This window comes from Rutilus rutilus (genome assembly GCF_951802725.1).
Source record: "Rutilus rutilus genome assembly, chromosome: 16".
NCBI classification, from domain to species: domain Eukaryota; kingdom Metazoa; phylum Chordata; class Actinopteri; order Cypriniformes; family Leuciscidae; genus Rutilus; species Rutilus rutilus.
The window spans coordinates 4,164,633-4,188,108 of NC_140224.1; the positions used below are offsets into that span (position 1 = coordinate 4,164,633).

Sequence of the window (23,476 nt, forward strand, 5' to 3'; positions counted from 1 at the left end):
GTTGACCATATTTTCTGATTTATGGAGTGATAAAACAAAAAATCCAAAAGGTTTTTTACAAAGGGGATTTCACTCTAGCCTGGTTCTACCAGACTCTCGTACATTTCATTTGTACAGAGAGTCTGGCCTCGCTCCATTGAGAAACGTTTACTTCCTTGAAGGCGGGTTCTCTGTTAAAGTTCAAAACTATTGGATCTGCCCAGAGTCACTCAGGATCTGCCATAACCAATCGCTAACGTGTGGTCGTCCGAATGATCAGAGGATTATGTTTAGAATAAGATGTCTGTCTTTTATAAAGTTTATAAAGCGACGAGAATACTTTTTGTGCGCAAAAAAACAAACAAAAAAACGACTTTATTCCACTATTCATTTCCTTCTCTCTGTTCCTCGAGTCTTGATAAAGCAGCGCGTCTGTGTGTTGTACGTCACACGTAGGCTCACTATTGGCCGACGCTAGTCATGTGTGTGATCACATCAACGTCCTCATTCTCAGCCACTCCCTCTATTCGCTGATTGGTCCTACAAAAAATTTGATTCTGGAAACCTAAGAATGTACAGCAGTCCCAGACGTAGTACTGAAGGAAAATGAAATTGAGCGGAAGTACGTAGGAGGGCGGAGCCAGGCTAATTTCACTCTATTATGTCAACAAAATTATTTTTAACTCGTCTTTATCCAATGTTCGGATTTCTGTCCTGGAAATGAATGCAGATTACTGCATATTTAATTACATAATCACTTATTTAAAAAATACATAAAAAAACATTCAAGAAAACTTAGAACAAAACAATTGTCTTAATGTATTGTGATTAATCAACATGGGGGAAGTATGGTGATATCTATTAGTTATATATATATATATATATATATATATATTTTTTTTTTTTACCCTATTTATTACCTGTAGTCTCTTGCCTTAAGATTTGTGGGTATTCGTAATGCAGCGCCTATTCGCTGTAAATCAACTTCTAGATTGAAACAAGAGTTTGACACAGATCTTGTAAAGCACATCTGTCCACTTAATATCGATATTGCACTAAAATAACTGAGAATTATGCTAGAAACATCACATTCTTCTTTGTAATAGGTCAGGTTTGTTCTTGGTCACAGGAGACACGAGTTACTACGAGGTGCAAACTGCAACGTGTCTCACCCGACCACTTGTGATCAAACCACCTGAGATGGATCTCAGTACCAGGTTTGTAGTCTTTTTGCTACAGTCCTTCTTCGTGGATGCAGAGAGGAACTGGTTGTACTCAAGAAGAATTACTGAGAATTGAAAAAGGGCTAATCATTGCACTGTAATTGTGGTATGGATTGAGGAGGAAAAGTGGAAGCAGATCGACAGCCGAGGAGGAGGTGTAATTTCATCAAGCCAATTAATGGGCAATGAGGGAAAATGTAATTCCATAGAGATCTATAGGGATAGCAGTAAAGCTATTGATTATGGTAGTTAATTTGGGTTTGGAAAAGGAGGGTGATGATAATTTTCTACCCATTGAATCAGAATCAAATTGGATCAAATTGAAACTGAAAATGAATTAAATGAGGATGTTGTTAATAAGGATCAGATTGGGAAAAGTGCCTCTGTCTCAAGTCGCATATTGCATGTAGTACACAAAATAAAAGTCGCATATTGCAGCATTGTGGAATATTGGAGTAAATGTTATATCACATTTGCAACTTATTATTTGCTTTTTTATTACTGATTAAAAGAGTATCAGAGTGTGACATCATATCCTGTTCCCTATGTTTGTAATCTTGTAGTGTAAGTGCACTTTGAGGAATCAACAAGTTGTCTCTCAAATGCTCACTGGCCCTTATCACAGTTTCTTCACCACTGGGCTCCAGCAGTACGAAATGACAAAGCGGCCTCAACAGAAGACGCACAGCCTTATGAAATCTCAATAAATCAGCGAAGCCACATCGGGGAGCTATATCTCTGACTCAGTGCCTCCCTGCGAGTGTCGACAGAAGTTAATTGACGCTGCAGTAATACACCTGACAGAAACAGAATTCAATCCGCGAAAACAAAGGCCTTGTGGCATTTTCAATCAGGATCTAGTGGTTGTTCAGGGGAGGCATCTGAACACCTTCTCTATACTCACCGAAGCTGAACTGATGGAGGAGGGGTGGCATCGGACCCCCCGCCTCGCCCTGGGACGCTTAAATCAGGATGGGATTGATCTGTTAAAAAGGTCACTGCTCTCTTGCTGGGCTTTGTTCAAATCTGAAGAGATGGATACAATCAGCCATTTTCTCCTTCTCTTTACCACTAGGTAATCAGACAAATGGAATGAGGGAGATAAAGGAGGAGAAAAAAAGAAAGAAAGAGGAAAGCAAAGACACTTACGTTTGTCCTTTTTTCACTTTTATTGTATTACCATCAAGAATCACACTGACTTAAATAAAAAAATGTAAACAAGTAGAAACATTTTAATAGTATTTTCTTGTAACAAGTACGTCAATAATCTGTGCAGTTCGTGCATGTCTGAATCCACTTAGTTTAAAGCAGCGCTATGCAGTTTTGGCAATTTCTTCGCTGTTTTCTCGCTGTTTTCTCGCGGGTTTCTCTATAGAGCTCCCCCTACAGCTTCGGAATAGATATTTGACAACACTGTTGTCAAAACTCGTTGGCGACTCTCCCCCCTCCCATCTTCTCCCGCTGGTCATGTGCATTTGTTTTCAAAGAAGCTGGCGAACGCACGGAGCCATGTCCACTGAGGAATGTATGATACACAGAAGGCTAGCATATAAATGTTTAGATAGTGTATGTGTGCAGTGCCGTAAAGCAATTCGTTACATCGCGAGACCTGATATCACGCGATACTTACTGACGCTGAGGCCTGCGGCCCGCCGGCCCAAAGTTGCAAGGCTGGTTTTTCCGCTCACAGGCGTTAGGGGGGTGTGAGAAGACCACCTTTCAACCCGAAAAAAGTCATATAACCTTTCCAATGATTCCGAAGCTGTTCAGGTAAGATAAATTAAGCTAAAAAAGCTGCATAGTTCCCCTTTAACTGCTAGTTTAACGAGGGGAAAAATGGTCGACGTGCCCGGCGCATGGTCTAAAAGGGTTGTCCCTATTCTCTTAATGTTTTGGGCGTAACGTGCAAAAAACCAACCAGAGTCTCATCTCCCATTCCCTTTAAAAGCCAGTTGTGCTAGCGCCATGACGGATTCGCTATTTACATGACAGAATTTGCAAGCGGAAAGACTGAACGCTTCTCCAGAGAGCAAACGGATCTGCTCGTGCACGAGGTTAAAGCAAGCAGACCATCTACGGGACAAGCCGGATTCCACCATATCTTTATGTACACAATAATAATCTTTCACATTGTAATCCTTTTATTTTCTAATATTTGGCATGTTTGTGTGCTGCTGTGCATCCCTGTGTGTGTAATAAGCAGAGTGTGCCCGCGTTGTGGACCCACCTATAGGCACACATTACTAACACAGTAACTCTTTAAATAACAAGGCTTTTGTTGGTCAATGGCTCAGTCTATTTCTGTTGCCTCAAAACAGCAACGCGCCAACAATGCGCCAGAACACACCTCGTTTTCAGACCAGCAGCTCATGGACAAACAGATGGGCGCAAATGCTTTTTGCTATTTCAACAACGCGGCGCAGGACGTGAAAATGATAACTGCGTCAGGCTGAATCTAGCAAAAAAAAACATGCGCTGCATTGTGCCGGGTTTATGATAGAGCCCTTAGTTTCACGTCCTAATGCAATGCAACTATTCAAACCAGGTTTATTGGAAAAAAGTGCCTCTGGTGACATTTGATCCGTTTAATCCAAAACCGATGACCCTGAATCTGCTTGTCATTACGTTGACTGTTGTGCGTATTACGGCAGTTCGGAAATGAAATGTCCAGTGAGTGTTGCTAAAAGTTTAAAAATAATCTGTTTAAAGGTCATAACACAGTAATGTGCAAGAAACTACGTCTTTAATAATTTGTGTGAAAGGAATAAAAGTTGTTGGTGTTTTACTTCCACTAGTGTTCATTTCAGCTGGAAACTGCAGTGAATTGCATTGTAGGTACGTTTTTGCAGAAATGTACTGTAGGTAGAAGCACGTTTTTCTAATTAGTCTGTCGCAAGTATAGCATTCTTTCACATGAGTTGCTATAGCTGACATAACGGTTAACTGCCTTACTCTATGCACTTAAAAAAAAATTATATATATTAGGACAGAGCAGGCTTGCTGGGTAAGTTACCTACAGCTAGTTAAACTGACATGTTTATAGCTAGTTACCTGAATAACACCACATCAGATTTCATGCAACAAACATTTGCAACTAAATCTATAGCCTCGTCTGTACAGAGGTTTGTAATGGTCTCATGCTTCTGACCTAAGAAGTATACACTGCAAACACAGCAAAAAAAAAAAAAAAAAAAAAAATACTGCCTGAAATTTTTATTCATTTAATGCAATACAGAGGAAAGTTGCACAGACACGTACCTCGACTATGTCACCAAAAATGGAAATGTATTGAATCTTTCCAATCACAATTATTACCCAGAAAAAAAGAGGTACAGTTCCCTTAGCAGGGCATGTTGTCTTTTCACACTATGAGGCAAGCTTTCAAAAAGTGACCTGATTTGAAGAAAATACATCTATTTGAAATATGAAATAATAAAAAAATAGCCATATTCCATTTTGAAAGTCATTATGTGGCCATTTGGGTGAAATGAAACTGTGAATACAGGTATGTTTTCATCGAATTATAAACCAAACTGACAAAGTGGAACGGATCCAAATATATCCTTTATAATAGAAGATCATTCATTGTATCATTTCACACCACAAAGGACATGATTTTCTTTCATCTATCTTTACTGAACACATATCGGTTTAATTCTCAGTTCATGGTATATTTTCTCCATAACAACAGGACGGTTCTTAAATGCAAAAGAACCTGATTAGGTTCTCATGAATATGCAGAAAATGCATGAAAAATGGGATGAAACGGCGCTCATAAAGAGGCCTGACTTTCATTAGCAGAGATGAGATGCTCTGCAACACTGCTTACACTGGAGAATTACAAATCAGTCGGCAAAAACACACTGCAATTAATGCTGGGAGCCAATGTAGAAGACCTCCAAATTGGTGAAACCACTTTTCTGAGGCTCCTAAACAAGGTTTAGATGACTCTCTAACCATTCATCTTTTAGGTTGCTTTCTGGAATTACATTGTTAAAAGTATTGGCTCATGGATAGTAAGTATCTGCGGGTGGGAGAACATTATCTTTCTCCCTTCCCCCTCTTTTTATACAAATGACACCACTGCCATTTTGTTTTCTGTAAACTATAAAGTACAAAGTCCAAACTCTGAAACGAATCATCCAATCTGGATGAAAGTGAACCTTAAATCAGAGCAGTAAGAGACATTAACATCACAAACAGCAATTACAGAACCACTGAGTGACTCATATACACAACACCGCTGTCCTTTTCAGTAAAACTCCCACAATGCACTTGATTTCACAACAGATGAAAGTGCAAGGATTGACTCTTCTTGATAAAGAATGCAGTCATTTATGATGAGAACTCTTTTTGTGTGTGTTCAGACACTTTCATGTTTGATAAATGATTGCAAACAAACACAAAATGCACAGAATCATTAAAATGGCATTCTGCTGTTCAAGCTCCAGCAGGAATATGTGGCTGGCACACCCTAGTGGACACATCCAACAGCAAATACACTGACCCTAGAAGTATTTGGATACCCAAACCGCACATTTAAAAATGCATTATATAACAACATAGCGCAAATGTGACAGTCTTTTCAAATAATACATTGTGTTATATAACCTTGGCATTAAATTACAGAAAACTACAACCCCATTTCCAGGAAACTGGGACATTTGTAAAATGCAATAAAATCAAGAATTTGTGATTTGTTCATTCTCTTGAACCTTTATTTAACTGACTGAAGTAAGAAAGATAAGATTTCCAATGTTTTCACAGATCATCTTAATTGTATTCAGTATATATAAACAAATTAAGATTTTGATGGCTGCAACACAATCTGAAAAGATTACAGAATATCCAAGTTAAACTATTTTGAAACAGTCCACAATAAGCAGGCGAACTGGTAAATTGCTGAGGGGCGCGTGTTTGGGCATAAAAGGAGAATCCAGCAAAGGCTTTGCAAGTAAAGATGGGTCATGGCTCACCACTTTGTGCCCAATTTCATGAGAGGATTGTCAAACAATTCAAAAATCACATTTAATCAAGGCAAGATTGGAAAGAATTTAGGAAACGATTCAGGGAATCCAGAGAAATCTCAGTATATGTATGGCAAGGCAGGAGACTTCTGTTGAATGTGCGTGACCTTTGAGTCCTCTGCATGAGAAACCGTCACGCAGCTCTGTTAAATACAGCCACATGGCCGCGGGCGTACTTTGGAAAACCGTTGTCACTTAACACAGTCGCCTGATGCATCGAGATATGCAACTTGAATCTGTTACGCAAGGAAAAAGCCAGTTGTATGCAGAGAAGCAGTCGAGTTCTCCAGGCCCGAGCTCATCTCAGATGGTCTAGATTAGGAGAATTTGTTCAGATGAGTCCACGTTTCAGCTTGGTTTTAAGAAAAATGGACATCGAGTTCTCAGTCCCAAAGACCAAAGGGACCATCCAGACTTTCATCAGCGACAGGTGCAAAAGCAAACATCTCTCATCGTCGTCAGCGCAAACAGCATGGGTGACTTGCAAATGTGTGAAGGTACCACTGACGTGGAGGCGTGTACTGGGATTGTACAGAGACATCCCAGAGGAAAAATGTATTGCTCAGTCGTTGCTTTTCCTAAGCGCAGGAGACTTAGTTGTGATTCTCATATATCTCTCATTTTAGTATCAACAGCATTTGAGATGTTTCTCCTAAAATGTCTTATAGAAATAAAAATAGACATAAATGAGACATATTTGAGAGAAAAAGAGTCAAAACTGAGAATGTGGTGTCTTGCTGTAATCTCTTTCAAGACTTCAGAGGCTAGAGCACAACAATCTGAGCACAGTGTGTGATGTTGTTGAGGTCTCTTCTAAACTTTAAAAGAGACAAACGTGAGACCACAGGAGTCTTTAGTTCAGGAACAAAGTTTGAGCACAGTGAATGATGTGGTTGAGGTCTCTTCTGAATCTTTAGAGGATGCAAATATGAAATCTCCAGAATCTGTAGTTAAGTTGAAAAATATTAGCACAGTGCGTGATGCTGTTGAGATCTCTTCTAAAGTTTAAAGGAGACAAATGTGAGCGATCCAGCTTCTCTAGCTAAAAAGAAAAATCTGAGCTCAGTGTGTGATGTCGTCGAGATCTTCTAAAACTTTAAACACAACTTTCTGTTATGAGAGTATTTGAGTTTTTGTCTAAGGAGACAAGTGGGAGTAGAGCTTAGATTCCCTCGGGCCGGGTCGGGCCGATATTTCCCGCCACTATCATCGGGCCGGGCCGGGTCCTTGATCAAGCATTTGTGTTACAAAATGCAACACGTCACGTATCATGCGCAGATAATAGGCCCGAGATAATAGGCTTTAAAAATATTTATTTTGTTTAAAAAATATTCTATATTCTAAAACCTTGTTGAATTATATTAGAGTAGTAGCCAAGGCCTACTCCTCCTAGGCCATCCAAAGTTCATTCTTGTTCATTTTCTGTGTTCATCATTGTTCACGGTTTTAATTTTTTTTACGTTTCTTCATTCGGATCCATTTGCCATCCATTCCATTCTGAATAAACAAACAACACAGTTTACGTGCTTCGTCCTTGTTGCATTATTCATTAAGATAATTATTAATAATGCACGCACCATTAGCCGTGAACTTGATAAATGTTGCAGATATGTTTTACTAGGCACAAACAAATGCCTTTCAACTTACGTGTGCAAAATTCAGAAGTAAATGAATGTGCAGCAATTTGTACAAAGAGAGAGTCTGTAGGCCTACTATACGTGTTGTAACCATTAAATAAGCTGATTTAGTTTCATATCGGTTAATATATTATAATGTTATTTTTTTTTCCATCTATGTTGATTATGAAAAGTGAACAGCACGAGTAAGATAGGATGCGCAATATATCGAGAGACATGGAGTGGGTCAGACATGATTTTGACCACTTCATTAAGTTTTGTTTAGTAGAAATCCTTTCTTTAAAGTGAATTTCATTTTGTATAAACTGTATCTTAATTTTAATCAATTTTTCATCAACGAATTGCCTGTATTTAATAAATAAGAAGCAAATAGCAGACAATATAATCATGGAGGCGCCGGCGCGGTCACTTGCATTGCACGTGAACTGGAGCGCATCTCATCATAAATGAACCTAAACTCAGTGTATGCCTCACAGACATGAGAAACACATCTAAAGAAAGCTTGAAATGTCTTTAAACGAAACAATTCAAAACGAAAATAAATAGGCTACTCTCAGATTATGTAATCCATGATGTGCATTTCTCTCTATAGGCGCGTTCACTACGGAGATGGCGATCGTCAACTTCATCTTTGCAACCGACACTGTTTATTAATAAAAATCAATGCACGCGTGTCACCGGATTTACAAATGCACATCTTGCTTGTTGCAAGTTATACAGCCATCAAGATGGCATCTTTCCTGGGGAGTTTAAAGCCCCACTATGTAGGATTTCCGTTTTGGTCAAACAACGACCCCTAGAGTCGCTGTGGACTACTTGTATTTAACGTTACTGTCGTAAATACCACTCACGCAGAGCAGTGTCTTCACTCACGGCCTGATTCCCTCCCCCCTGTATACCGGTCCCCGTTCAGTCGGATAGAAGCTGTAACGAGTGGAAATAAGGTGTGGCCCCTTTAAGAGCTGCGCGCGCCCTGTTTAACTTTCGGCAGTCTGTATTGTATGTGCGCCTCGAACACCCCGTAAGCGGGTTGTTTCTGTTTGACGCTCATTCTTGTCCTATTTTTGTCTATCAAGTAATGCTGTGGACGGTAGAACGTGTGACAGACAGTTACACGAGTTCGATTGGGGAATAAACACAACGCGTTACAAATCTTCGGACATCGAACAAGCACAGCTAGCCTCCGAAGATGTCTACTAATCCATCAACAAGAACGCCAGGTGCTTGTCCGAGTGATATACAATATAAGCAATATACTTACAGTACAAGTCCAACAGCATGTGAGGACGTGTTGGGGGAAGTGAGGTAGCCTATGCCGTAAAGCAGTCGAATTTTGTAGTTCTTTTTGTGCGCGGGGGTTACTACCCGAACCCCGAAGTTTAAAAGTACGATTAAAAACTATACAAACCCCGTCAGGCTATGGCAGACGTGTCATTCAACCTATTTTAAGTCGATGTACCATCACAAGGATTTTGGAAATATATTATGAAGGTTGAAAAGTTACTTAGTGTTACTTTAAGGTTATAAGAGGAAGACAATGCCAGGCCTCGTTTTGCACGTGCTACAACAGAAGGGTTTCATAGTCACTACACCTGCAGTCCAGATCTGTCTCCTAATGAAAATGTACTGTATGGCCCATCATGAAAACGAGAATCAGACGACGACCACGGACTGTTGAGCAGCTGTCTTGTCTGAGGTGAGATTGGGCAAAAATTCCACTTGCAAAACTGCAACAATTAGTATCCTCAATTCCCAAACGACTAAAAAGGAGAGGTGATGTGACACAGTGGTAAACGTGCCTCTGTCCCAACTTTTTTGGAGTGTGTTGAAGCCATCAAAATGTGTTTATATTTATAAAATATAATTAAGGTGGTCTGTGAAAACATTGGCAATATTTTCTTTGTACTTTGGTCAGTTACATAAAAATAAACTGAATAATTTTTTATTTTAATTTTTTTTTATAAAAATGAACTAATCACAGATTCTTGATTTTATTGCATTTTACAAAATATCCCAACTTTTCTGGAAATGGGTTAGAAGTTAACGCTGATGTGAGAGTTTCTAATTCATCAGCTAATATGTTTTCCCTCTTCTGACCAACATAATTAATCCCTCAATATTTTTTCCTCTTTTGGAAAGTCATAAAAATGCAATTGTCGATTGTTTTTTTTTTGCATTTGAAGCAAATGGGAGGGCAAAAAATACATTTGTTGTAGTTTCCATTCACCACTTTAGAAGTTCACTTAACTACGCCGACTTTCGTTTCTAAGAACCCTGGAAATGTGAAAGGGTTAAAAATAAAATAAAATAAAATGAAATAAAATGAAATAAAATGAAATAAAATGAAATAAAATGAAATAAAATAAAATAAAATAAAAAATAAAATAAAATAGGAGCATCTCAGGCTCTTCGCATGATGGTACTCAAATAAAAAACTTCCTGAACATTTCAGATATGCGATGGTGTCACCTAAGTACACCCCTATGCTGGCATTAGGAACTGTGGTATCATGACTGAGAGAGTTGAGTACCTGTGGCCACGCCGAACACCTTCCTCGCGGACGGCAGAGGTCTGGAGGTCTGGTGGATGAGCAGAGGCGATGACGGCAGAGATCGGGACAATCCCTCCATGAAACGGATGTGCTGCAGCCCCTCAGCCATGGAAAGCGGTGGCACAGCATAGTCCCCCTCAAAGGCACAGTCACTGTCTATACTGCCACCTACAGGATTGGTGGACACATGAGATGAAGAACGTATGTAATTAATCGGACATGTGGCAAAATTAAAAAAAACATTAGGGCTAGTATTAAGACTTGTTTAATGGCTTCTGGATTAAGCAAGGCGTGAGTAGACGCACGTGAGTGTAGCTCCCGACCTCTTTCGTTCATTTAGTCGTTATTTTTTCGATATATGTTCACTATAATCAATTATCTAGCAGCTGATATTACTTGAATTAACGGTGGAACAAAAATGACTAGTAGAAAGCAACTTCGGAATAAAACTGGCGACAAAGACGGTGAAGCTTCGAACAAGACCGACGATATGGCGCCGTCTGAGGGCTTAACGGCTTTACCTGAAGATCTCGAGAGGCTCCGGTCAGTGCTTCTTTCTGGTATGACGCAAGTAGTTCACTCTCTTTTAAAAACAGTACTGGCTGGTGCATTGTCACCTGTGAACGTGACATTGGAACAAGTTAAATCATATTACGAAGCTCATGGCGAACGACTTTGCAAGGTTGAAGATGGACTAAATGACTACAGTGATAGGCTGGTGAATGTTGAGGCTTCAATGGATGCGCTACTGAAAGAGAACGTGTCACTGAAGGAAAAGCTGGACGATCTCGAAAATCACTCACGGAGATCTAATATGAAAGTTGTGGGCATCCTTGAAAAGTTGGAAGGACAAGACCCGATTAAATTTATGACAGATTGTTGGCAAGTTGGCTACTGGGGAAAGACTTCTTCATGAGTCCTTCTCGTGCCCACCGAGTCGGACCCAACCCAACCAACGATGCAAGGGCCAGTCAGACCAAACCCAGATCAAGCACTGCATCCTCAGATTCAGTAAGCAACAGCGAGAGTTGCTCTTTCGCGGGAACCGGGTGTTTTTCCACGAGGATTTCAGCGCTGAGCTGGGGAAAAAGCGAGCGGCGTTCAAAGATGTGAAGTCTCGGCTCTACGAAGAGGGAGTCAGATTTGGTCTCTTGTACCCTGCAAGGCTCCGCCCAGCTAGCAAAAAGTCGTCTATTAGACGTTGAATAGACGTAAATCTTCAACGACAGACTTATTCTGTCTTAGATGATCAGTTGAAAACACGTAGTCAAAGAGTCCAGCCGAAACTACTACACTCGTACACTCCTTTTCTTTTCTTTTCTTTTCTTTTCTTTTCTTTTCTTTTCTTTTCTTTTCTTTTCTTTTCTTTTCTTTTCGGCTGGATAACATAAAATTTTGACACAGTTTTGAACCTCATTTTATAAGGGGGCTGCACTTACATTGTAAATGACTTCATTTGTTGGTTCGCATTATATGGAAGTTTTTCGTTATGTTTTATTTGCGATCATCCTCAGTTGGGGAATTAGATCTAAGAATTGTAATGTTAATTTTTTTATTTAAATTTTTTTTGTTTGGGGGTTGGGAGGTTTCTTGTATCTTATTTTTGTCATTTACAATTCATGGCTACAAATTGTTTGCATGCTTCTAATTTCTGTATCATACAGTTAATACAGGTGATGAAGATAGAGGTCATCTTGTGAGGCTTATGACATGGAATGTCAGGGGATTAAATGATCCTGTTAAAAGAGCTAAAGTTTTCTCCCATCTTAAATCTTTCAAACCAGATATATTGTTTTTACAAGAAACACATTTCAGAATGGATGATCACAACAGAATTCGTAAGTTATGGGTAAGTCAAATTTTTCATTCCAAATTTAATAGCAGATCAAGAGGTGTGGCGATATTAATTAATGAGAGAGTACAGTTTATACCTTCTGACACAGTCTGTGACCCTAATGGTCGTTACATTATTGTCTCTGGGTCTCTTTTTCAAGTCCCAGTGGTTTTAGTGAACGTTTACGCTCCCAGTTGGGACGATGTTCAGTTTGCAAATAGCCTCCTATCATTAATTGTTAAACAAGCTTAATACACGTCATTTGTTATTCGCTGGTGATTTAAATTGTGTTTTCGATCCTCAGCTGGATAGATCCAGCACTAGTAGTAATGTTTCTGATAAGACAATGGCCTTTTCTCTATTTATGCAACAGAACGGCTGTGTGGATCCTTGGAGATTCTTAAACCCGTTGACTAGACAATTTTCCTTTTATTCCCATGTCCATCATTCCTTTTCTAGACGTGATTATTTTTTTGTAGACAACTTGTTTATATCAATGGTTAAGAAAGTTGACTACTCAGCTATAGTTGTATCCGATCACCTGTGGTGCTGGACCTGCACTTCCCTTATTGAACATCAGAGAACGACCAATCTGGGCATTTAATCCATTACTACTATCCAATGATAAGTTCTGTAACTTTGTCTCAACTAGTATAGACAATTTTCTGAAATACAATAAAACGGATACAGTGTCTTACTCATTACTCTGGGAGACTTTAAAGGCTAACTTGAGGGGTCAAATATTATCTTATACATCATATGCTAATAAATAACGTAAGAAAGAACTGCAAGCACTCTCACAATCCATATTAGATTTAGACAGACAATATTCTGAATCGCCCACAGCTAAATTACATAAAAAAAGAGTTGACTTGCAGACAAAGTAAAAAAGATTGCATGCAGAACAATTAATAATGAGGATGCGTGGTCTTTACTATGAATATGGAGACAAATCAAGTCGGCTCTTGGCTCATCATCTGAAACGTCAAACCGCCTCCCGTCTTATTTCACAGATAAAAGACTTTAATCAAACTTTAGTTAGCAACCCAAAAGAAATGAATAACATTTTTAAAACCTTTTACTCCTCATTATATACTTCTGAATTCCCTTCAGATCCAATGGATATGGAAAATTTCTTAAACAATTTAGATATTCCTACTTTGCAATCAGATAAGGCTGTAGATTTAGAACACGACCTTAAGATTGAAGAAATTAGTAGGGCCATTATGGCACTGAAGAGTGGTAAGTCCCCAGGCCTTGATGGGTATCCTATTGATTTTTATTAAAAAAAGAAAAAAATAAGGAGAAACTTGCACCAATTCTTTTTGAGGTTTTTAAAGAATCTTTGGAGGCAGGCTCCCTGTCTCCCTGACTTTTTCGCAAGCATCCATTACACTCCTTCTTAAAAAAGATAAAGACTCTGGCCAGTGTGAATCGTATTGTCCTAAATCTCTTTTAAACACTGACATTAAAATTTTAGCTAAAGTGTTGGCATTTCATTTAGAACATGTCCTCCCCTCGATAATCTAGTAGTAAAAAATGGATCTTTTTGATACTTCTCTGCACCCGGAGATAGTTATCTCCCTAGATGCGGAGAAGGCGTTTGATCGAACTGAATGGCCATATTTGTTTGCAGCCTTAAATAAAGTTTGGTTTTGGTCATATTTTTATGTCTTGGATCAAATTAATATATCATTCCCCTTCGGCATCAATTCGGACTAATTATTCTCGATCAGACTTTTTCCCTCTAACACGAGGGACTCATCAGGGATGCCCACTGTCCCCACTTCTTTTTGACATTGTGATTGAGTCTCTTTCAATAGCTTTGAAAACAGCCACAGCGTTCCAGGGGGTTGGGAGGGGGGGATTGAGCATCGTGTGTCTTTATTACGACAATGACCTTTTGCTTTACATCAGTGACCCCATATCTAGTTGTCCTTTAATTATATCATTATTGGGTCGGTTTGGTACCTTTTCGGGATACAAATTAAATTTCCAAAAAAGTGAATGTTTCCCCATTAATGATTTGGCATTACAATTTCAACAAGAATCATTACCCTTTAGTTTTTCTCCAAATGGATTTAAATATCTTGGAATTCATATGACACGCTCCTTTTCTTCTTTGTTTGAAGCCAATTATAAAGCTCAGTTCAAAGAAGTAAAGGCAGAGTTAGAAAGGTGGCGTAGTCTTCCCCTTACTTTCGCTGGAAGAATACATTCAGTGAAAATGACGATTCTTCCCTTCGGTTCCTTTATTTGTTTCAGTCCCTATCGTTTTTTTTTTTTTTTTGCCCAAATAATTTTTCCGTTCAATTAATCAAACTATATCCTCTTTCATTTGGGAAAATAAGATCCCCAGGCTTAACAAACATATTCTTCAGAGGACCCGTGATGCAGGTGGTTTAGGCCTCCCAACCTTTACTCATTATTACTGGGCATCAAATATTCAGAAAATATTATTTTGGCTTCATTGTCCAGAAACAAATTGGTGTTTAATTGAAGCACAAACATGTCACTGTTCCTCTCTCTACCTGCTTTAGTGTATTCTTCCATACCTTTGAAAGCTTCTCGATTCACATCTAACCCTGTAGTACTTTCTACTCTTAAGATCTTTAATCAGTTTCGTTGTCACTATAAATTTACATCAGCATCAGTTTTTGGTCCTATTTACAAAAATCATTTATTCCCTCCCTCTACAATAGACTCATCATTTAGACAGTGGGTAACTTCCGGGTTAATATGCATCAAAGATTTAAATACTGAAGGTTTATTTAACAGTCTGCAGATTGTTTGACCTCTCACAAAGCATTTTTTTTTTTTTTTTTTTGATATCTTCAGATTCGTAATTTTCTTAAGAACAAATTTACACCCTTCCCTGATTTCCCTCCTACCTCGCCCTTAGATACAGTAGTCTTACTCTCAATGTTAATAATAAAGGATTGATTTCCAGCTCATGTCTTTGAAAGGGTACAATCTGGATAAAATTAAATACAGATAGGAAAATGAACTGGGCATAAAGTTGTCTGAGGCTTTTTGGAGGGAGGTGCTTAAAAAGGTCCACTCATCATCATCCTCTGTTAGGTTAGAGCTCATTCAATTTAAAGTGCTTCACAAGGTTCACTTGAGCAAAGAATGGTTAGATGTAGCCTGTGATAGATGCTCTTTCTCCCCAGCCAGTCTGACACATACATTTTGGTCTTGCTCCTCTCTAAATAATTACTGGGCATTGGTTTTTAAAACTATCAGTGAAGCCCTTGGGGTGACACTGCGGCCTTGCTCTTCAATGGCTATTTTTGGAACTCCCAGTGACACTATAACCATTGCCTTAACTGCAACCCAGAGGAACATCATTGCTTATACTTCTTTATTGGCCTGCAGACGAATTTTGTTAAGTTGGAAATCCCCTACCCCTCCTTCTGAAACAGTTTGGCTAGAAGATGTGATGTTCTTTTTAAAATTAGACAAGATAAAATTTACATTAAAGGGATGGTTCGGAGTAAAATCAACCTAGGGTCCTTTGCACGATGACCTCGAGCCAAACACCCCCCAGAAGCCTTTTTTCCCTTGGTCGAACATTATTAAAGTTAGAGCTTATTTAGAGAAATCAGCCGGATGGCTTAGTGTAGGCGCTAATGGATCCAAGGCTGTATCTCGTAAATTACCCCACTAATAATGCCCAGAATGGTACCAAACTTCTACAGTAGTACAAATAGGTTCTGTACTCATAAAACGAGGCATTGGAAAGTTTGTAAGTACATCAGGAGTTTATTTAAATAACACTTGCCTGACGGCTCATGCTACCACTAACCCGGGCGCCGAGGTCACTTCACTGAGTTGAGAAAAGCACGTAAAAGTCCTGGCAGAAAGCGATGCATAAGGATGTAGTGTAACGGCGCCCAGTTCCAGGAATGCACTAATATTTTGTTGGTAGTACCAGTTTATAACAATTATTAGCTAGCACTAAGTTGTCAACACTTCGGAAAAAAGAATAATTCGTCGTTACACCACATCCTTATGCATCGCTTTCTGCCAGGACTTTTACGTGCTTTTCTCAACTCATTGAAGTGACGTCGACGTCCGGGTTAGCGCTAGCATGAGCCGTCAGGCAAGTGTTAGTTAAATAAACTCCTGATGTACTTAACTCCTGATCCCCCTTTAAGGGGATCTGTGGACAGATTTTATCCGAAATGGGAACCTATTTTGTCATATTTTAAAAAACTGAAAGAATTACCCAGCTGTTAACTTATTTTCCATGTATCTCTCTTTACACCTTTCTGTGACGCTGTATTTGCTGTTTTGACCTCAGTGTAGTCTGTCTCAGAGAATGGCAAAATTGTATTTTCTTTTTTCTCTCTTTATGTATGCATTTATACTGTCATAATGATACTTTTATCACAAGTACTTATGTTTTGGTATGCATGGGTACATGCCTTGAAAAGGTGTAATGACATAATTGTTATATTTTGCCTTTGTAGCCAGACGCTATGTTATTCTGTTGTATTTAAGCTGCCCAGGGAGGGGATGTTTTGGGGGTGAGGGGGGTTGTTATAGTAAAAATAGAAGGAAGGAAAATTTAACTTTCATGGGTTTACTGTATGTTACTTTACTCCTTTCAATAAAAAAATGAAATAAAAAAAGACGCTTGTAAAGCGTGACATGAAATAATACTCCGAAATATCATTTTTTTGAAACGGAACAATTTATTGAACCATATATATATATATATATATATAACTGAGGATTTGCCAGGCGTGCCAGGAGCGTTCACAGCCGAGGAGACCGACGTTCTCGTCAGGGCCGTAAAACACAGAGAAGTGACACTGTATGGGGATGGAGAAACCCACCCAAATTAGCTTCGGTTAAACAGGCGTATTAGAATTTGGGTAAATGTGTAAGCTAGATTTATGCCTATTTTTTCACATCTTCATGGACACCACAATGATTGTTTCCTTGTAATTACGTATGGTTTGCAAAAATGGTAACTGTTGTGTCTGTGTGTAGATGAGAGAAGTGTATGCGTGTTGTGCACACGCTACATTATGGCCAAGCGCCCTTAAAATAGCATCTGAACGCGCCACTGACTTTAGACTAGGTTTTTCCTGGTCAGTGGCGGAATTGTTTTCTGAAACTGCAAAATAGCACCAGGGAACGTTTGCGCCGGAACACGCCGCCTCTTTTCGCTGAACCGCCCCCTGGGAGCGCAAGTTCATTCCCTAATTTACCGACGTGCGTCTGTGGAGGGAAAAGTCCGCTGTGCGTCGGGTGCAAAATAGGAATGATACATGTGTTGGTGTACAAAGTCAATTGCGCTGGTTGCAAGATAGGGCCCCAAGTTTAATGGTGCAATGAAAGAATATTTAGCAGTGCGAAGCGTCCCTTTACGTCGCAACTAGGCTTGTTGTAACACATGTACGGCACCTGAACCACATCTTACCTTGTCCAGTGAAGTTGTGAAGGGTATCCAAGCTGGTGCTCTGCAGGTCTATGGTGTCCTCGTTCCCGCCATCTGCAGAGGAGGTGCGAGAGAAAGAGCAGAGCGATTGAGCACGAGGAGGAGGAGTGGGTCCCGCCTGAGTCTGTTCCAGCAGATACACACACTGCGCGTCCAGTAACCAGGTTCTAGTGTGCAAAACCCCTAAAAGAGTGCCTGCGCACAGACCCTCGACGCTCTTCCGCCTGGACCGCGACTTTCCCCTTAAGGTGGCGAAGTGTGAGACTGAAGGAAGCTTCCATTTTTTTATCTTCCCCATAACAAACCCTAAAGTTAGTCCAGTGCGCACTGATGGAAATGGACAGTAAATGATACGCTCCGGCGAATGTGTTGCATTGTGAAACTGTTGTAGCCTGCTCCACTTTTGTGTGTATGAGAAGAGAGAGAATACAGTGGCTCTACTGTAAACGAGCGGTTCAATGATGGATGAGCATGGAGTTAACGATAGTAGGATCAATTACTCTAGGCCCCGGGGGACTGGAGAGGCCGGTCTGGACTATTAGGACACGAGTATTGTACGTCAATGAGCATTACATTCTTTTCTGCGGAACAGACCTCTTTATAGATTTTGATCTGACACACAAAGTAAACTTAGCATATAGGGGATCTCATAAGAGCAAATATTAAGTGAAGCAACAAAAGCACTGAGTTGGTCTTTGTAATAATTCTGTTGCTCTCAAGAAAAGGAAGGTGATACGGTGCTTATTCGAATCTTCCTTGAAACTCTAAGTGGCTTAGTCTTTACAGGAATTACAAATGAAGCCGCAGATGAAACTAAAATGATAAAATGAGATGCAAAGCAGAACAAAACCTTCAACACGGAGCTCATCAGAGCGGGTGGAAAGATCAACCTAATCGAAATGTGAATATTAGCTGCCTGAGGGTCAAGCACTGTAACATGGCACACATGTGCAATGTAGGCCAGTGCTGGCCTGGCTGATAACAACAACAACCTCGTTTCCCAGAGTCCAGTCTTGTTTTAGGCTACAATTCTGGGTGCAACTTGTATGGTGCGGGTCATATTGAATCCCTAATTGGATTCAATAAAAATTCACCAAATATCACACCGTTAACAATCAGATAAAAAAGGAAACCTTTAACATTAATAATTCTCACGCAGAGAACAAATGGTATAACAACTATATTGTTAAAAATAATTAATTTATGAATTATTTAAAAAATAAAAAAGCATGGAAAAGCACTTTTTGTGTGCTTACCTGAAGCTCAAACATTAGAGCTTAAAAACTGCGATATTATGGGCTCGAATATCCTGCAAAATTACTGTATGAAGTGATAAAATATATGCCTTCCGGGGTTATTATAATGAACTGAGTAAAACTAAACCCATAAGAAAAAATACAGTTTTGTTGCTTTAAAATAAAATAAACTTAAATTTGAAAGAACTAAAACTGAAATAAAAACTAATACAAAAATATATAGACATTTAAAAAACAATAACTGAAAAAACAACAACAAAATGACTAAATCTTTGACAAAAATAAAAATGTAAATGCAAAATATAATGAATAAAAACTATAATAGTATCTAAATGATACTAAAATAACTGACGCCTTCAACACTTATGCACTATTTTCAGATAAAAGCGTGTCAAATGCATAAATGTGGATGACAAACTAACATAAGAAAAGTTCCAAAATTGTTTTTTTACTTTGCGTCTGTACTTCTGCCTTCCGTCGCATCCTCAACCAATCGCTTAACTCCAATCAACACAGGAACGTGCAATTATCTCAGACAAGAGGAATAACCAGGATTAGAAGATATTTCATCTTAAATGTATTAGGTGAGACACAACAAGCCTAGCATAGCAAGCAACAATGGCTTAAACGAATGAAGTGAAAGTATGAAAGTCTTCAGAAAACCCATTTGGTAACAGTCTTTATTTTTGCAATTCTGTTTGGAGACGCTATTGATGCAGAAATTACACACTTCAGCTTTAACTAAGCAACCACAGAGGGACGTCTGAATGCTCCACACACCACAGAAAAGCACAGACATATCTCTACTGCCAACTTTCCATTATCCAATGCTAAATTAGCTTCAGCCATTGTGTGTACATTGATGATTACTTGCCTCTCATTTCCTTAAGGAAATTGCTGTCTTGTTGCAACACATCAAACAGGAATTTACTGTCACAACAATCAGATTTCCATTAAGAAGCGAGCCGGGGAGGTGAGAAGGTGATGAAGACATACATTTATTTTAATAAGGAAATAAGACAAGAATTATCACAGCAGTATAAACAATCAGCAACATTAACACAATCACCAGTGCTCAACAGGCCCAGACTATCGCGAGGTCTCACGTTTCTTTTGGATTCCTGCTGAACATATCAAGAATCACTTCACAGTGGTTATCCGATCCACTCATTATGTGCAGATGCTCAAAGTTCACGTTGATTGGTTTTGGTCTCTAACTGAGATGCCTACTGGACACGTTTGAATCCTTCATTAGAGTGAAAACGATTTTACGCAATGTGATCACTGGAGGCTACATTCATCCCGCCGCAGAGATTCGGCTGACTGAGCTTTATTAGGGGTCCAAGAAGTGAAGCTGCGGTCAACTATTTTTAAGCTGTTGGGTTGAAATCATTAGAGCAAGTGTATTCATTCATACACCCTATTTCTGGAATATACAGAGCTGGCCAGAATTATTTGCCCCCTTGGTAAATATGATCAAAGATGGCTGTAAAAAGTAAATCTGCATTGTTTATCCTTTTGATATTTTATTAAAAAAAGTAACCTTTTATTGAAGTAAAATAATTGAAAGTGAAAAATAAAATAAAATCACATTCCCCAAAACACATTGGGAACAATTATTTTTCCCCTTTTATGAAATACTTTTTGCAACCTCCTTTTTCCAAGGTAACAGCTCTGAGTCTTCTCCTATAATGCCGGATGAGTTTGGAGAACACCTGACGAGAGATCAGAGACCATTCCTCCATACAGAATCTCTCCAGATCCTTCAGATTCCCAGATCCATGTTGGCGCTTCTCCTCTTCAGTTCAGCCCACTCCTCTTCTACAGGGTTCAGGTCTGGGACTGGGACGGCCATTGCAGATTCTTGGTTTTGTGCTCAGTGACACATTTCTGTTTTGATTTTCATGTTTGTTTTTGGATCACTGTCCTGTTGGAAGATCCAAACATGGCCCGTTATAAGATTTCTAGCAGAGGTTGTCAGGTTTTGATTTTTTTTTTATCTGTTGGTATTTGATCAAATCCATGATGGCATGAATCTGAAGAAGATGTCCAGGACCTTTGGCAGAAAATTAGGCCCACAGCATTAAAGATACAGCAGAGTATTTCATTTTACACATGGGGTACTTTTTTATCCCTGTATAAACCAAACCCATCTTAAGTGTTTGCTGCCAAAAAAGCTCTTTTTGATGTGTTTCATCTGTCCATCTATCTTTAATGCTGTGGGCCTAAATTCCTGCCGCAGAGGTCCTGGACATCTTGTTCAGATACATGGCTTTTTAGATTCAATCAAATACCAACAATAAAAAATCAAAACCTGACAACCTAGAAATCTTATGAAGGGCCATGTTTGGATCTTCCAACAGGACAGTGATCCAAAAACAAACATGAAAATCAAAACAGAAATGTGTCACTGAGCACAAAACCAAGAATCTGCAATGGCCGTCCCAGTCCCAGACCTGAACCCTGTAGAAGAGGAGTGGGCTGAACTGAAGAGAAGAAGCACCAACATGGATCTGGGAATCTGAAGGATCTGGAGAGATTCTGTATGGAGGAATGGTCTCTGATCTCTCGTCAGGTGTTCTCCAAACTCATCCGGCATTATAGGAGAAGACTCAGAGCTGTTACCCTGGAAAAAGGAGGTTGCAAAAAGTATTTAATAAAAGGGAGCAAATAATTGTTCCCAATGTGTTTTGGAGAATGTGATTTTCCCCCCACTTTCAATTCTTTTATTTCAATAAAAGGTTAGATTTTTGCTCATTTTTAATTAACAAAGCAGATCTTTTTATTTTTATTCTTTGATCATATTTACCAAGGGAGCAAATAATTCTGACCAGCACTGTAAGTCACATTTTTTATCATCTGAAACACACTGTGACTTATATTCTAAAGCGACTTATAATGCAATTTAATAAAATTAACGTCAAGCAGGCAAAACTTCACAAAGTGCACACATTTGAATTTGTGCAGAATGAGAGCAGTACGCGTTTATTTGTAGAGCGAATTTTCAGTTTTAGTTTCACTTTAAAGGGGACCTATTATGCCCCTTTTTACAAGATGTAATAAAGTCTCAGGTGTCCCCAGAATGTGTCTGGGAAGATTCAGCTCAAAATACCCCACAGATCATTTATTATACCCTGTATCACATTTTTTGAGTGGAAGGAAATACATGTTGTTTTCATGCATGTATCTTTAAATGCAAATGAGCTGCTGCTCCCCGCCCCCTTTCCAGAAGAGGGCGGAGCCTACAGCTTGTGCCTCGGATACTCTGCCAAAAACTAAAACATCTGTTTGGTTTTGATTATCATATTTGTATATTTGTCATTCCTGTTCTGAATAGCGTTAAATTTAAAGGAGCTGTATGTAAGAAATGTATTTCAATTAATCATAAAATGGCCCTGATATGTCACTAGACATTAAGAAATCATGTTCATTTCAAATACTTATATCACTGACAACAGTAGTCCGGCCAGGATATTGTCATTTAAAAAGTGAAGTTGCAGCCCTCAACTGATGTTGATGTTGTCATCTTGTGTTTTGGCCTGAAGCGCCACCCTCCACCTATCTACCAATCGCGAAGTCAGTAGTGTTTCAGCATCCGGGTTGCCAGCTCAGCTCTAGTTACCACAGCTGCAGCTACAAACGTTCCTGCTGGATCCTGCAGCCTATCTGGCAACCTCGAGTCAGGGGGGAGGGGGAGGGGATACACTACAGTAATTTGAAAGTGATTGCAGTACCAGTTTTGGCCACAATCTTACATACAGTTCCTTTAAAGTATTTGTTGCAGAGTGAGGGACGCTGAAATACATGTTTATAGTGTTTATGCTTGTCAACGTTGTGCTTAATTTACCAGCATTTTACATTATTTCTGATTGTAATAATAAAATGGAACTTAAACACAGATGTGGCACAGTTTTTTTTTCTTTCTCTCTCAACATTGCAAAACACTAAATACTATAAACACTAATCAAATGCTATCTGAAAACGATAGTTCACCAAAAAATGAATGTTTAAACTGTTTTTGTCCATTCAAAGAAAGTCAGTGGGGTCCAAAACACCATTGGACCATTGGACTTTCATTTTATGGACAAAAAAAAAAAAGAGAGATTTCTTAAATTATTTTCTTTCGTGTTCTGCAGAACAAAGACAGTCGTACAAGTGGAATGACATGTAGATGACGAGTAAATGACAGATTTGTAACTTTTAGGTGAACGATCTCTTTAAGCCAACGAGGCTGAACTGCACTGCTTTGAAATTCTGCATATTGTCATTGGATATTATTCCAAGTTCTATATTGTCTTTGTAAGTCGGTTAGTTATGTAACATCTTTGCATTTAATATCCTACTTCTTTCTGTTCTGTTTGGACTCCATATATTGCTGCTTGCAGCTACTGTATATTCATAAATGATAATGCAAGGCTCTTATGCAAGGAACCCATTTGCAGACTATTCAACACCATCGTCTCTGAACATCTTTAGGACGAAATGATCCAGCTCTCTGTGTCTTGAGCAGTCGGTCA

General features: G+C 39.1%; 1 protein-coding gene across 1 annotated transcript in view; it reads right to left on the reverse strand.

Moving 5' to 3' along the window:
• The window catches only part of tanc2b (tetratricopeptide repeat, ankyrin repeat and coiled-coil containing 2b), a 182,472-nt gene that overhangs the window by 85,191 nt on the left and 73,805 nt on the right, over positions 1 to 23,476 (reverse strand). Inside the window, exons 3-4 of the mRNA XM_084433525.1 lie at positions 17,686 to 17,757; positions 10,397 to 10,585 (exon numbers count right to left, since the gene is read on the reverse strand). Coding sequence (XP_084289651.1) covers positions 10,397 to 10,585; positions 17,686 to 17,757 — 261 coding nt within the window. The remainder of the gene's footprint in view (positions 1 to 10,396; positions 10,586 to 17,685; positions 17,758 to 23,476) is intronic.